At 41.4% G+C, this 12,478-nt stretch overlaps 1 protein-coding gene across 7 annotated transcripts in view; it reads left to right on the top strand.

Annotated features, from left to right (window-relative positions):
• CDIN1 (CDAN1 interacting nuclease 1) overlaps nucleotides 1-12,478 on the top strand; it is a 214,571-nt gene that overhangs the window by 115,876 nt on the left and 86,217 nt on the right. For all 7 annotated transcript variants that reach the window (XR_011848816.1, XM_072115434.1, XM_072115437.1 and 4 more), the window contains 2 exons: nucleotides 2,457-2,522; nucleotides 4,284-4,389. Coding sequence is in view for 6 of the 7 variants with exons in the window: in XM_072115434.1 (XP_071971535.1) it covers nucleotides 2,457-2,522; nucleotides 4,284-4,389 (172 nt within the window). In the remaining variant the exon portion in view is untranslated. The remainder of the gene's footprint in view (nucleotides 1-2,456; nucleotides 2,523-4,283; nucleotides 4,390-12,478) is intronic.

Genomic DNA, 12,478 nt, shown 5'->3' on the forward strand with positions numbered 1-12,478 from the left:
ATAACAACACATGGCATGGGAACAAAGCTTTCTTTAGGGCACAAGGCATCCAGTGCGGTGTGCAGGCTGGGTAATAAAGGATTCTGGGAAGGGCCAGCGCCAGATTTGATTTTTAAATCTATGGGAGCCGGCATGCGCGCACCCTAGGAGTCGCGCACGGCCGCCGGTGCTGGAACTTGAACAGGTAAGTGTCGCAGGCATCACGCTGGTGCACGGAGAGGGGCACGGGTAGCGGGAGCACCCGTGACGATAAGTTTTATTGAATCCCGTAAAGCTATCAATAGGCCACCCTATTTAGAGTCATTAGGTCACCAGGACCCTCTAATCTTAGCTGTCACCACAATATAAGTGCTACCTCTGAAAAATGATGCTCTGTAAAAAAAAAATTTTAGCATCAATTTGTGAAAGTTCTACCCTATATTTCCTATATGGAAAGATTGATGTTTGTGGTGCGTTTGTCCTTTACCTCAGTTGGTGTGTATGGTGAATTAACACTAGAGAAGTTAGCAAATGGTCTTGTCCCAGGCTGATAGATGGATGGGAGGCGAAGGCTCAACCTCTGGGAACCGTCATTAATTCTAATCAAAGGTGAAGCAGAAAGAGCACTGGGAAGGCAGTGTCAGCAGCCCAGCAGGTGTTAGGACAGGACCACACAGCCTTCCCTGTTACATATCCAGGTCATTAGTTAAGGATGGATGGAGACATGAAGCAAGGCCGTAATAGCTTTCTACAAAATGCTATAGCGTACTCCAGGGTTTCAGAAGTCAAGGGCAATACGTTATGACATACTGGGGGGGGGTCTTCTGATCATGCTATGACGCCTGGTACGAGAAAGATAACACTCAACCACTGTATGATTAACCTTGTCATAGACAAACACTAGCAGAACGCTCTGGCCTGGAACATGGAATATACTGGGATACAATTACAAATGCAAAGCCTTATTAAAATACAAAACATAACAATAAAAAATGGGTTGTGAGAGTGTTTGCCGTAAAATAGTACATTGAGTTTGGCTTTTTTTTTTTTTTTTTTTTTAATAGAGATCTTTATTTGTAGCCTAGCTGGGTAGCTTGTGGCATTAGTGGGAAGAAAAAAAAATCTTTGGTTCAGTATTCTGTAGATGTGCTTACTGGTTACGACTTTGGGAAAGGTCAGTGCAAACCGCTGTCAGGACTTTAAAGGGAACCTGTCACGTTGACCGAGTAGTCTATTCTACCTACAGCACGTTATAAAGCAGAAGGGGGAGGGGGGGGGAGTAAAAAAAAAAAACCAAGTATTTAGTAAGTAATTTTTTTTCTTCTGAGATAATCGGTATTGTGGTCTTACTGTGTTGTGGTTCTGTATTTGAATCCCGAACAGTAGTGTGGAGTTTTTTATTTGTCAGATTGAAAAAAAAGAAAATGTAAAAAATCACAACATGAAATTTTTCTAAACTATCTCCCCTGAAATAACTTACTCTGTTGCATTCAGCAGTACAGTACAGCTGACAAGTACTTACCACTCTTGTGTCCACTCCTGAGCTGCTCTGCTTTGTGTCCTTACCTGAGGAATACAACCAACCTCAGAAGTCAGGGCACAGAACGCAGCAACAAGAGAGGACCCAGGACCGGTGAGGACTTCTCAGCTGCACTCATTGGCCTTCTCCACCCATGAATGATTTCATCTCCTTGCATTCAACTCAGAACGTTGAGAGGTCGTAGTTTTGTGTGATTTTTGCAGGGGTGTAACTACAGCAGTAGCAGTCTTAGCAGCTGCTATGGGGCCCGGAATGTCATGAGGCCCTTGCATCTGGGGTATTTGATGAGTATATACTGGTTGTGTGTGGATATGCTATATGCCTGTATATGGTACTATATGTATGTGTGTATTTAGTGTATATGTGATGTGCATGTATGTGTTACACAGTTGTATATAGTACTGTATGTATTTATGTATATTTTGTATGTATGTATATATGGTGCGTGTGTATATATTGTATGTATGTTGATGCTGTATGTGTGTATATGCTGTATGTGTATGCATTTAAGTTTTTAAATGGTTTGTGTATATAGGAGTATATAAATGTGTGTGATTGTATTTAATATGTATGAGTATACAAATATTTAAGGAAAAGGAGGCCCCCTATTCAGAAGTCTGCTGTGGGGCCTTGCTTATACCACTAGATTTTTGTCTACATCTTATCTTTTCATACTGAGTTTCAGTCGAGTAAATACTCATTAACGCAACAATTGAGACCACGCTACCAGGCACATACCAACACAATTTTAGAGCTCAAATCTGATAATTCCTGCCGTTAAAAATTCAACTTGGTATCAATTGTGTAAAAATAGGGATGCCATAGTAATTTGCCAGACTCCTGTGGAGAGTAAATTAACATATTTGGTGGTAACATATGAATAATTTTGGATCGGTATGGAGTTTTTCTTCACTTACAAGTCTTGCCTTCTTTGTAGATGAAGACCAGCTGCGGGTAAAAGGCTATGACAAAACTCCTGACTTCATTCTGGAGGTGCCTGTAGGTGAGTTGGATCTGCCTGTTTGTATGACGTGACATTCATTCCTCAAAGGTATAGGAGAATAAAGATTCAAAAATGCCACCATTGTGGCTAAGGAATGTCATTGAGGGCAAATACTTCTACCATAGATTTCTGTCTTATGTGACAGCATGGAAATTGTTGTGGGTAATGGAAAGCAGAGGCTTTACAAGGCTGGAATATAGGGGTCCGGGAGCAGAGATTTTGGACCATATGTATCGGGCGTTTGGACCATATGTATGTTCAATCAGCTGCACTTACAGCAGGTGCATAAAAAAGTGCAGATCTCTGTCTCCCGGAGCTGACTGCCTTATGCTGCTTGAGAGCTGAGACCACAAAGTTTGGAACTGCAAACGCAAGGATGTGAGCTTTGCCTACCCAGGGCCTGATAGAAATGCACATGGTGTGGTCAGGATCGACTTAGAGCTCAGACAAGCAGGGTTTGTGTTCCGTTTTGTGGCGAAGAAAGACTGTGGGGCAAATTTACTTACCTGATCCTGTCACGATCTCCGATTCGGACGGTCCAACGAAGATGAAGTCCGTCGCGATTCACGAAGCTCGTGCGCCCGAGTTCCTGCATCCGTCGCTTCCACGCCGAGGTCCGCCAGAGTTCACCTTCTTCTTCCCGGTGCTTGTAAGTGCGTGTCTTGGGACACAATTCGAAATGTTAAATCCTATGCGTAGTCCAAATCCGTCGGGTTGTCCGATGGCATGCACCTCCCCCCGTTTTGTGTGGAGTGCAAGTCGGCCCCGGTGCGGCAAAATCCCCTGTTAAATGCAGCGGAAAACGGAGCCCCTGTTTGTTTGTTTTTTTTGTTTTTTTTATAAAGCACAGGCCTGTTTTTTAAACTTTTTGTGTCCCTGTCTCAGTCTGTTAAAGCCCATTTGCAAACTCTGCTGAAGATAATCCTCCACAGTTAGAGGTTGCTTTTTTCAGAGGCCCCTAATTTTAAAACAAAAATCTGAGAAAACCTGTGGGAAATGCATTAGTCACAGTCTCCAGTCAGTATATAGCTAGCCTTCCCCCCAGTATATAGCCAGCCCATGCCCTCTAGTGTATAGCTTGCCAGCCCATACCCCCAGTAGAAAGCCAGCCAGTCCCCCCCCCCAATATAGCCCTCCAGCCCCTACCCCCAAAATATTTCCAGCCAACCCATGCCCCTTGGAAAATAGCCAATCCGCCCCCTGCCCCCGTCTATAGCCTGCCATGCCCTGCCTCCCAGTAAATAGACACCCAGCGCATGTCCCCCAGTATATAGCCAATCAGCCCTGTACCCCAGTATATAGACAATCAGCCCCGTACCCCAGTATATAGCTAGCAGCCCCTGCCCCCGGTATGGAACCAGCCAGCCCCAACCCCCCCCCCCCTGCCCGTATAAAGCCAGCTGAGTATGCCAAGCCTATAAAAAAATGAAGTCTGTACTCCCCTTTACGACGCCCCCACAGGTGCCCATTCTTGCTTCCCCTGCTGGCTCCGTCTTTGGGCACACACATTATGACTTCAGCCGCTTGCCGACGTCTGACTTTATAATGTGGGTGACTTTTTTGGGGGGGGGGGCCTTGGAAAGGTGATTACAGTGTTTTGTTTTGTTTTTTACTGGAGTATAAGCCAAATTAGGTTTTTCCCGCAAATTTTTTGTGCTGGAAACTCTGCGTATAACAAGTATTTACGGTACTTGAGCCCAAGGCCTTTGTTAGCTGTTTCTTTGCTAAGGTTGTTCTTGCTTCAATTTTTTTGTTTTTCAGCTGTCGACGGACATGTTATCCATTGGATAGAAAGTAAAGCCTCATTCGGAGATGAAAGTAGCCACCGCATGTATCTTCAGGATCAGTTCTGGAGCTACTGGAACAGGTGAGTCTTGGGCTACAGTGATGTTACTATGTGCAATAGTGAAATGTGTGTAATGATCAGAGAACCCACTATGTTACCAAACCGGTTTGACAGCAGACAGTAGACATCTGACATCTACTAAGGGCATCTACCAGCTGGCCACTTACTCTTGGAGTAGTCCTGCTATTGTTGAAGGCTTCCTGGGGCAGGGCAGTTGTATAAAAATAAATACTATAGAGAGAGAATGGTGTTAGAGGAAACTCAATAAGTTAAAGTCCACTTTGAAAAAAGTTAAAAAAAAAAATCCAAATAGTTCTTCTGGCTTAATATTCTCCTAAATCAAAAGGAAAATTAAGGAAAACTCCCTGTCCAAAACTTTAGAGTAGATATAATGTCTTTCCCTCAGAGAGAGATGCCAGGCGCTCGTGATGCTTCTCATTGGATATTTCTGGATCCCACAGTAAAGTATTCCAATGTGAAACACACACTGTGTGTGCCCGGGTTCCGATCCACCTTAGTATTCATGACTCAAATGGACTCCTCCAAATGGGATATTAGATTACAACATAGTGCTGTCAAGTTTTTCGCTATGAATTAAAATACTTTATTCTACTCACAAGGTTGAAGTTAAATAATATACAGTAGCACACATGGCAGGGAGTGGTGGTCTGTGGCACCGAGGGCACAGACCTAGAACATCACTGACAGATCTAGCATGTGGTAAAAGTGCAGAGCAAGGACTGGGTAAGCAGAACAGATACATAGTAATGACATCAGGTTGGAGAATATGCATTATGGTGTCGGAGATTGCTTTTCAGAACCTGCGGTAATTGACATTGCAATATAGTGTCGGTATACAGCAGCAAAGGGGTGCTACCTCCACCCTACCCGCTCCCGTTTGTCACTGGCGGCAGGAAAGTGTTGCAATAACAACTGGGTTCCCAAATCACTATATTACATGCTGTATGAGCAAGGTAAAGTAAAACATAAAACATTTTTTAAAAATTAAAAATTCTCCCATATGTGAATGCATAATGGGGAAAAAACTTTTTATTTTTTAATCATTTTGCAACCTAAAAATAAGATGTTGATATAAAAAAAAATTATTAAATGGCATTGCAAAATTTCACCTAACACAACTCTGCTTATCAAAGTATTAAAAAGTTACGCGTGTTACAATATGGCCATTCAAAGCCATACATTTAAAAAAAAAAAAAAAATTCTATAAAAGCTATTAAGAAATAATAAAGACTATATAAATTAGCATATTTGGCATTTTTTTCTTTTATCCACCAATTCAGATTCAAATTTTTTTCCCAGCTTCCAAAATACTAAATGCTACTATTGGTATTACAGGGAGGCTTCTTGTCTGTATCTTTATGGAGGGAAAATAAAACAGTTGTGGGTTTTGGAGTGGAAGCAGTTAAAAACTGAGGGCCTGGTTCTTACGGGGTTAAGCAATATTTCTGAAATCCAGTTGCCATCTTAATATGAGTCCAGGGCCATCCAGGACCTGTGCCAACATTGTAACTGTTTTCCTATTAAGAAGCCGATGCTGTTATCGCTCCCTGGTAATGTCTCTGCTCCTCACCATAAGGAACACTTCATTTGCAGTAATTACGAGCACTCAAGCATTTTCATTGCCCTGCTGATGAGAGACTGGGCACTGAAGTATCATGAAGGCCGCGCTGTGGCCTCTTCAGGCAAGCACAGGCGCCGACCTGCGCCCATCTCCTTCATACACCGCTTTGTTTTCTTTTAAGAAGTTAAAATTCTCATGACTAAAAATCTTTATTTTTTTCAAAATTCTTCAATGTTTTCCATATTTATACCGTATAAAGTTGGACCAGACGTCAGTTCGTGCTAGGGCATATTTTCAAATACCCACTTGTGGGTTTCTCGTTGTGCCTTCAAAGCAAGTATAGTCTTTCCCAAATAAGTACCTAAAATGCTGTTCTAAAAGTTACTATAATTTGCCAGCCTGAGCCACATTGACCAAACTAGCATCAACTGAATTGTCTCCAGAATCCTTGGAACAGCCCTGGAAAAGTGATAATTCTAGTACAGTCCACCCTTAAAGGGGTATTCCAAGAATATGAACGTCTAATACAAAACCCATAATGATGTAAGTAAATGAATGCAACTAAACGCAATGGCATTTATTTAAAAAAAAGAGCTTAAATAGTTTCCTTTTATGATTCACAAAATTTTATGGGCTTTCTTAAGTAGGTGGAGTTATGTCCAAGATGTCCGCCATCTATAACTACAAGTCCTATGATCTCTCAGTTTTCAGTAACAGCTCCTCCCTCTTATTCTCCGCCCCCAGTGATGAGGTAACAGTCCTGCTCAGTTATCATAGTAATGATGTGTAACTGCCATCACTACACATTACCTCGCTGAGATGGGTATCACCACAACACTGGCTCTGCAACCAACCAACTAAAATATTGCTGGCAAATCAGAGAGACATATAATACAAATGGTAACATAAGAGCCTAGAATGCTCATTTGGTGGTACAAAAGACTTCTGTTCTTTTGATACATGGGGATCCCACAACTGGGGAGGCCACCTATCAGCAAGTTACCTTGTGGATCGGGAATAACTTGTTGTGATTGGACAAGACTTCCAGGTGCCTGATCTTGTGATTTTACAGAAGTTATACCATCAGTTATCAGACCTTAATTCTGTTATTAGTGGGAAGACCCCTTTAATGGGGTTTTAACAAGTTTGAATGTGGATAGGGGATAATATCCTAATCAGTGGGGGTTTAACAGCTTGGTCCCCCATCGATCACTATCACAGGACTCTCTTTCTCATTAATTGATGGAATGGCACAGTGAGCATGTCCTGACGCTCCATTCACAATGACATTGCCGGATATAGGCGAGCGCTGTTCTCAGACATTTTCAACATACAGAAAGTATTGAATGGGACAGCAGGACACGTGCTCGACCTGCTTCTACATCAAATATTGAGCACAAGAACTCCCTCCCTGTTCTAATGAAGAGTCACACTCAACCGATCAGATTATCACGTATCCTGTGGATTGCAGATTAAAAAAAAATAATTAAAAAAATCTTTAATGGAGTTTGATTGTTATCAGTGTCCAGAAACGTACACTCTAAGGCCTGGTGGCACATCGTGAGGAAGATTAAATATCATATAAACCTGCTCCAAAATTCTGCACATTAATAATACACTTGTTCTATGACACATCGACCTTACACTTCCCTGGATATACTCTGTCATTTTGCCGAGGTGAGTATATCGCAGCACTAAGCATTTTTGCTGTTTTTTCAAGTAGACGGTGTAACCTTTGCAGCTCTTCCAGCTTCATTTTCTTCTCATCAGCCATATGATTTGTTTAGAAAGCTCCAAAATTGCTGAAATGGGTAAATTTGTGCAATAAAAAAAAAATAACATACAGCAAAACTGTATATAGATCTCCTTGTAACATCTGGGGTAGGCAACACGGCACGGGGTCATCCACAAGGGATGGGCAGTCTGATGAATTACACTGAGCTGGCTCTATGCTGCTTCACCTAGAGATGCTTTTCTGAGGTCAGATATCCAGGAATCGGTCAGGTATGGAAGCAGGAAGAGCCGGTCATGCACAGGCAGTTTCCACTTCTCCACAGGCAGCCAAGGCTAGGCCACCAAAGGTCAGCCTTCATGTCACAGTACGTCAGCTGGTTGACATGTTGTGATGCCAGGCTGCCACGCTCTGCAGTTCTGACCCTGACTGCACTGGAGGATTCCTCCAGCAGCCTGTCTGTAGCCCTGGCACCATGAATATTCATCGCGGAGAGCGGCCCTTTGTTAATGAACTTGTGACTGCTGCTAGAGGTGACTCGATACGGCAAGTAAAGGATAGTCAACTCAAGATCTTCAACTACAGGTCACCTGAAATTCATAACATTTGTGCTGCCTACTGGCCATTGGGAAATAGAAGTCTTCAAGAGTTAGACTTTAATGCAAAAACTTGGTCAAATGAGTTGGCTCGTGGATTTCTATAAACCCTATTCTCTATGTGAATTCATCCTTTATAAATCCACTATGCATTACATTACATGGGATTATTATTTTCTATTCCTGATGAAGCAGTAAAACAATTGCTGACATATGACAGCCTACCACATCATACTATATCTTACTATTTTCGATAAATTATATGATAGCATTTCATATTGGAGTCAAACTCCAATTTTTTGCTTGTAGGGTTTTCAGGGCTTATTTATTTATATATATATAGTAACGGGATAAGCTCTAGGATTGCTGTCTCCTGGGATAGATGGGAAGTTTTTGGCACATCACAGTCCACTCCTGACAAGTTGGCCACAACCAGTTCTTTTAGCTTCTTTGAAGCAGGGACAATGGCAAAACAAAACAATACAGAAATAAAGTCCTAGGCCGTCTAACCACTAACTATACAATTCAGTAGTTTCCTTAATACCAAGAAACTTGGCCCCATTCACCTGAACAATTACCTGGAGTGGCTGAGCGGATCAGGAACCAAGCCCAACTCCCCAAACTACAGCAGCCAGGTCCTCCAGACAAGGTTTTGGCTTCCTAGAATGTGTAGGACAGAAACCTAGGGGAAACATATACACCATTCAACACTTTTCCTCTGGTCTAGTCACACACACACATATGTGTGTATATATATGTGTATGTATGTGTGTGTGTGTTCAAGTGCCATCCAGGTCCACATCTGTAAAAAGTTTGTATTATGTTCTCTCCGTTTGCGTGGGTTTCCTCTGTGTCCTCTGGTTTCCTCCCACACTCCAAAACATACTGGTTGGTACCGCCTGATAGCGATCCTGAACGTCAGTCTGTATTATAGGCCATGGCTGCATTCACAATTCTCCATGCTCGGCTAATGTTTCCCGGTCAGTAACTTTTGTTTATAAGCTACATATTAAAATTAGGCCTTTTTTTAACACTCAAAAATGACCCCATTGACTTTAATTCGAAATACAGCTATTAATATGATCATTGCATACAGAACGCAGCATTAAAGATAGAACATTTCCTATTTTTTAAAATTTTCGGTATGGTCTCTCCATAGAAGTCTACTGTTTTTTCATTGTGGATACGGCTGCTTTTCCGGTGTATCATACAGGTAATATACAAGAGACATATGGTCACCCTAGAGGTGCTCTGCACCATTTACCTCCTTCTTTCTCATTAAACCGTACGGAAAGTCCGTCTACAGAGAGTTGGTCTGGAGAAATGGCTGTCAACCAAATGAAAAGACAACTTGTGAATGTGTAAGACGGCCATAACTGAGGTGTCCTTTCAAGATTGACAATAGCCAAGAGTACATACAGCGTTTCCCCCCCATTGTCACATAGTTTACAGTATAATGCTACTTTTATGGCTGTTGGGGTATATATTTGCTCAGTATGTTCATACATATGGATACATCTGCACCATTATTTATTCAGAAGATCGATACCTAAGCTTTGACTGGTTCTTCCTATAAGTTACTATGACCAAACCTCCAATAGTTACCATCAGTATGTTCTTTTCGGAAGCTTACAGAATGATGACATTGCGCTTTCTTTGTCCAAGCCGCAGCAAGGGGATATTCCAATGTCCGTAAGAATTGTATCTTCAGGCTGGGAATGAGACGTCCTATAAATACAGTTATTTTGTAAGTCCCTCATAGCTGGGGTCTGCCTGTTTGCTCTTTGCCTCTTAACGCATACTCAGCTGGAATTTTTCTGTTGTGTCGTAAAAATAAGAATATAGAAGCTGAGATGCCCTCTGTAATCCCTACGTTGTTTGCAGCTTGTCAAATTCTGCCTGCCTTTGCTTGTTATCTCTATATTATCTTGGTGATCCTTCTTGTTCCTTACAGAAGACTGGAAAATATCCATATGTTTTATTCAGAATGGAGCGGATTATTTTCATTAAAAAAATTTTTTTTTAATTGAATATGTGCTATTTGTGGGGTATTGGATATGTTACTGTACTGCTATAGCAAGAAGAGGTTAATTTACCTCCTCTGTCTTCCTCTCATTGACTGGCGCAGGGTATGAGAAGCCGTCAGATTCTATCTAGTCTCCAGCCTTGGCCGTCTAAAGATGTAGGCCATTTGACAATGCAAATGCTGTTTTTTTTCCTCCATCTCCGTTTAATGTCCCTTCACCCAACCCTCAATCCTCCCCCCATCTCACTCTTTCAAATATTGTTATATCACCCAAGAGCACCGCGCCATTCCGACAGCGCTTTCAGCACCTATCTACTTTACCGCAAGGCTTCTACTCCACATCCAGCGTCGGCCCCCACCAAACTCATATTCGACAAGCATCTCGCCTCGCCAAACGATAAGAGCTGACAGAGCAGATCTTGAAATTTCTTTATTTTTTTCCCCCATTTCTTATTTTGCCAAAGGCCCTGGTCAGATGTTCCCCTCCATGTCAGAAGAATGTCAGCATCCACAAACCCTACCTTTCAGAACTCCATGTAATTTCTTAATTGGCATTTACAAGTGACATTTCCAATGTGTGCTCCGGAGCTGACCGGACAAGCTACTAAAGAAACATTTCCTACGCTGTACAGCGGGGATCTCATCTGATCTGTTCCTCTAAAATAGATATTTTGATATTTTAAAAAGAACTACAGGTATTCTAGATGGTACTGTCTATCTACCAAAGAATCAGGTTGTTACATGGAAGCCTTTTGCAAAGACACTTCAGGTCAAGGTTGATGGTAAAATTTTGTAAATTTTTTGCAGTAATTTTTTATGTTTATGATTGTTTAAAAAATTGAGGTTATTAACTTGTTAATAACATTTTAACACCCTGGCTCCTTTCTTAATCTAAGAGGGTATCTACGGTATTTAAGAAGGACAGCAAGGCCCACCTGCCCATTAGTCTAAAATCTCTTTTCTGGTGCCCACAGTGAGCGGTCTTGGTTTTTGGGTAGACACTGATCTCATAGATGGAACAGTGTTGGTTGGCTTCATTTCAGATTTTGCTTTAGGGCATAAGATATGATATCATTAGACATTACGCATATATAGTTTCACAGCACATACTTATTCTTTTGTAGAAGTCATTTAGTGGAACTCAGACAAAAGAGATGGAGTTTTTGAGGCCTGTCTGTTTGGCAAAAACTAACCAAAAAGGTACTTTTTAGACCATGTGTGAAAGAAAAGTTGATATACCTTACGATTTCTACACCCTACTCTATGGTTTAAAGTGGGTAGAGTCAGCCAAAAATTTTTTATTTTTTAAAGTCCTAAAACTTGTTGCATTCTCACAAGGGAGAGAATGTAAAAGCCCACCAACTACGTGTTGTTACTGGTGATCAGCCGATGCGGTGTCAGGTTGTCTGTGCCACAGATAGTTTTTTTTTCTCTTGCTGGTTTGCTGACTGATTTTAGGAACTCCTCATTAAAAGTTCTGTTTTAAGAATTTTTGAAGCACTGTTTGGATTTTGGTTGGAGAGCAACATATTAGGACAGAAGCATTAAACTTAAAATGTCACTAAACTAAATAATAATTGTAGTAAACTTTGTAATATATTTTATTAAAAAAAATCCCTTCCTGTGTCCCTCTCCTGCCTTTCTTCCTTATTTATGCAGTTTATGTAAATCAGCTTTCTGCCCTGTCCACTGACATGCGAGAAATAAAGGAATGTGATAAATTGCCTACCTGCCACTTAAATTAACCTCTACAAAGCACAACAGCTCTGTAGAGGTTAAAATGTTCACAATGTATTTCATATGAAGTTACTTCACTTAAGTTATTTCTTTCGAAATGTATCTAATAGAATGTGGACAGTATGCCTTTTTTTATCTTAAATGGTCATTAACTTTAAGAGGTTGGCCACACCTTTGCATAAGTTACCCATGTGCTTTTACTGCCTTAATAATAGTCCCTGTTCATCAAGTGATTCAGCAGTCTTGATTCTTACTTTAGTGATGTGTGCAAAATATCCATGGATCTTTCTTTACATGTCTAAGCAAGGACAAATGGGAGGGTCTGCAGCCCAAAATATATGATTCATCTGCTCTCCCTCTTCCCCTTTTCCTCTGTCTGTCAGTGAGACAGACTGAGAAAAAGACGCACAGTGGGTGACGCCATTAGGATTAGGAAG

The sequence above is a fragment of the Engystomops pustulosus genome, chromosome 7 (assembly GCF_040894005.1).
Source record: "Engystomops pustulosus chromosome 7, aEngPut4.maternal, whole genome shotgun sequence".
NCBI lineage: Eukaryota > Metazoa > Chordata > Amphibia > Anura > Leptodactylidae > Engystomops > Engystomops pustulosus.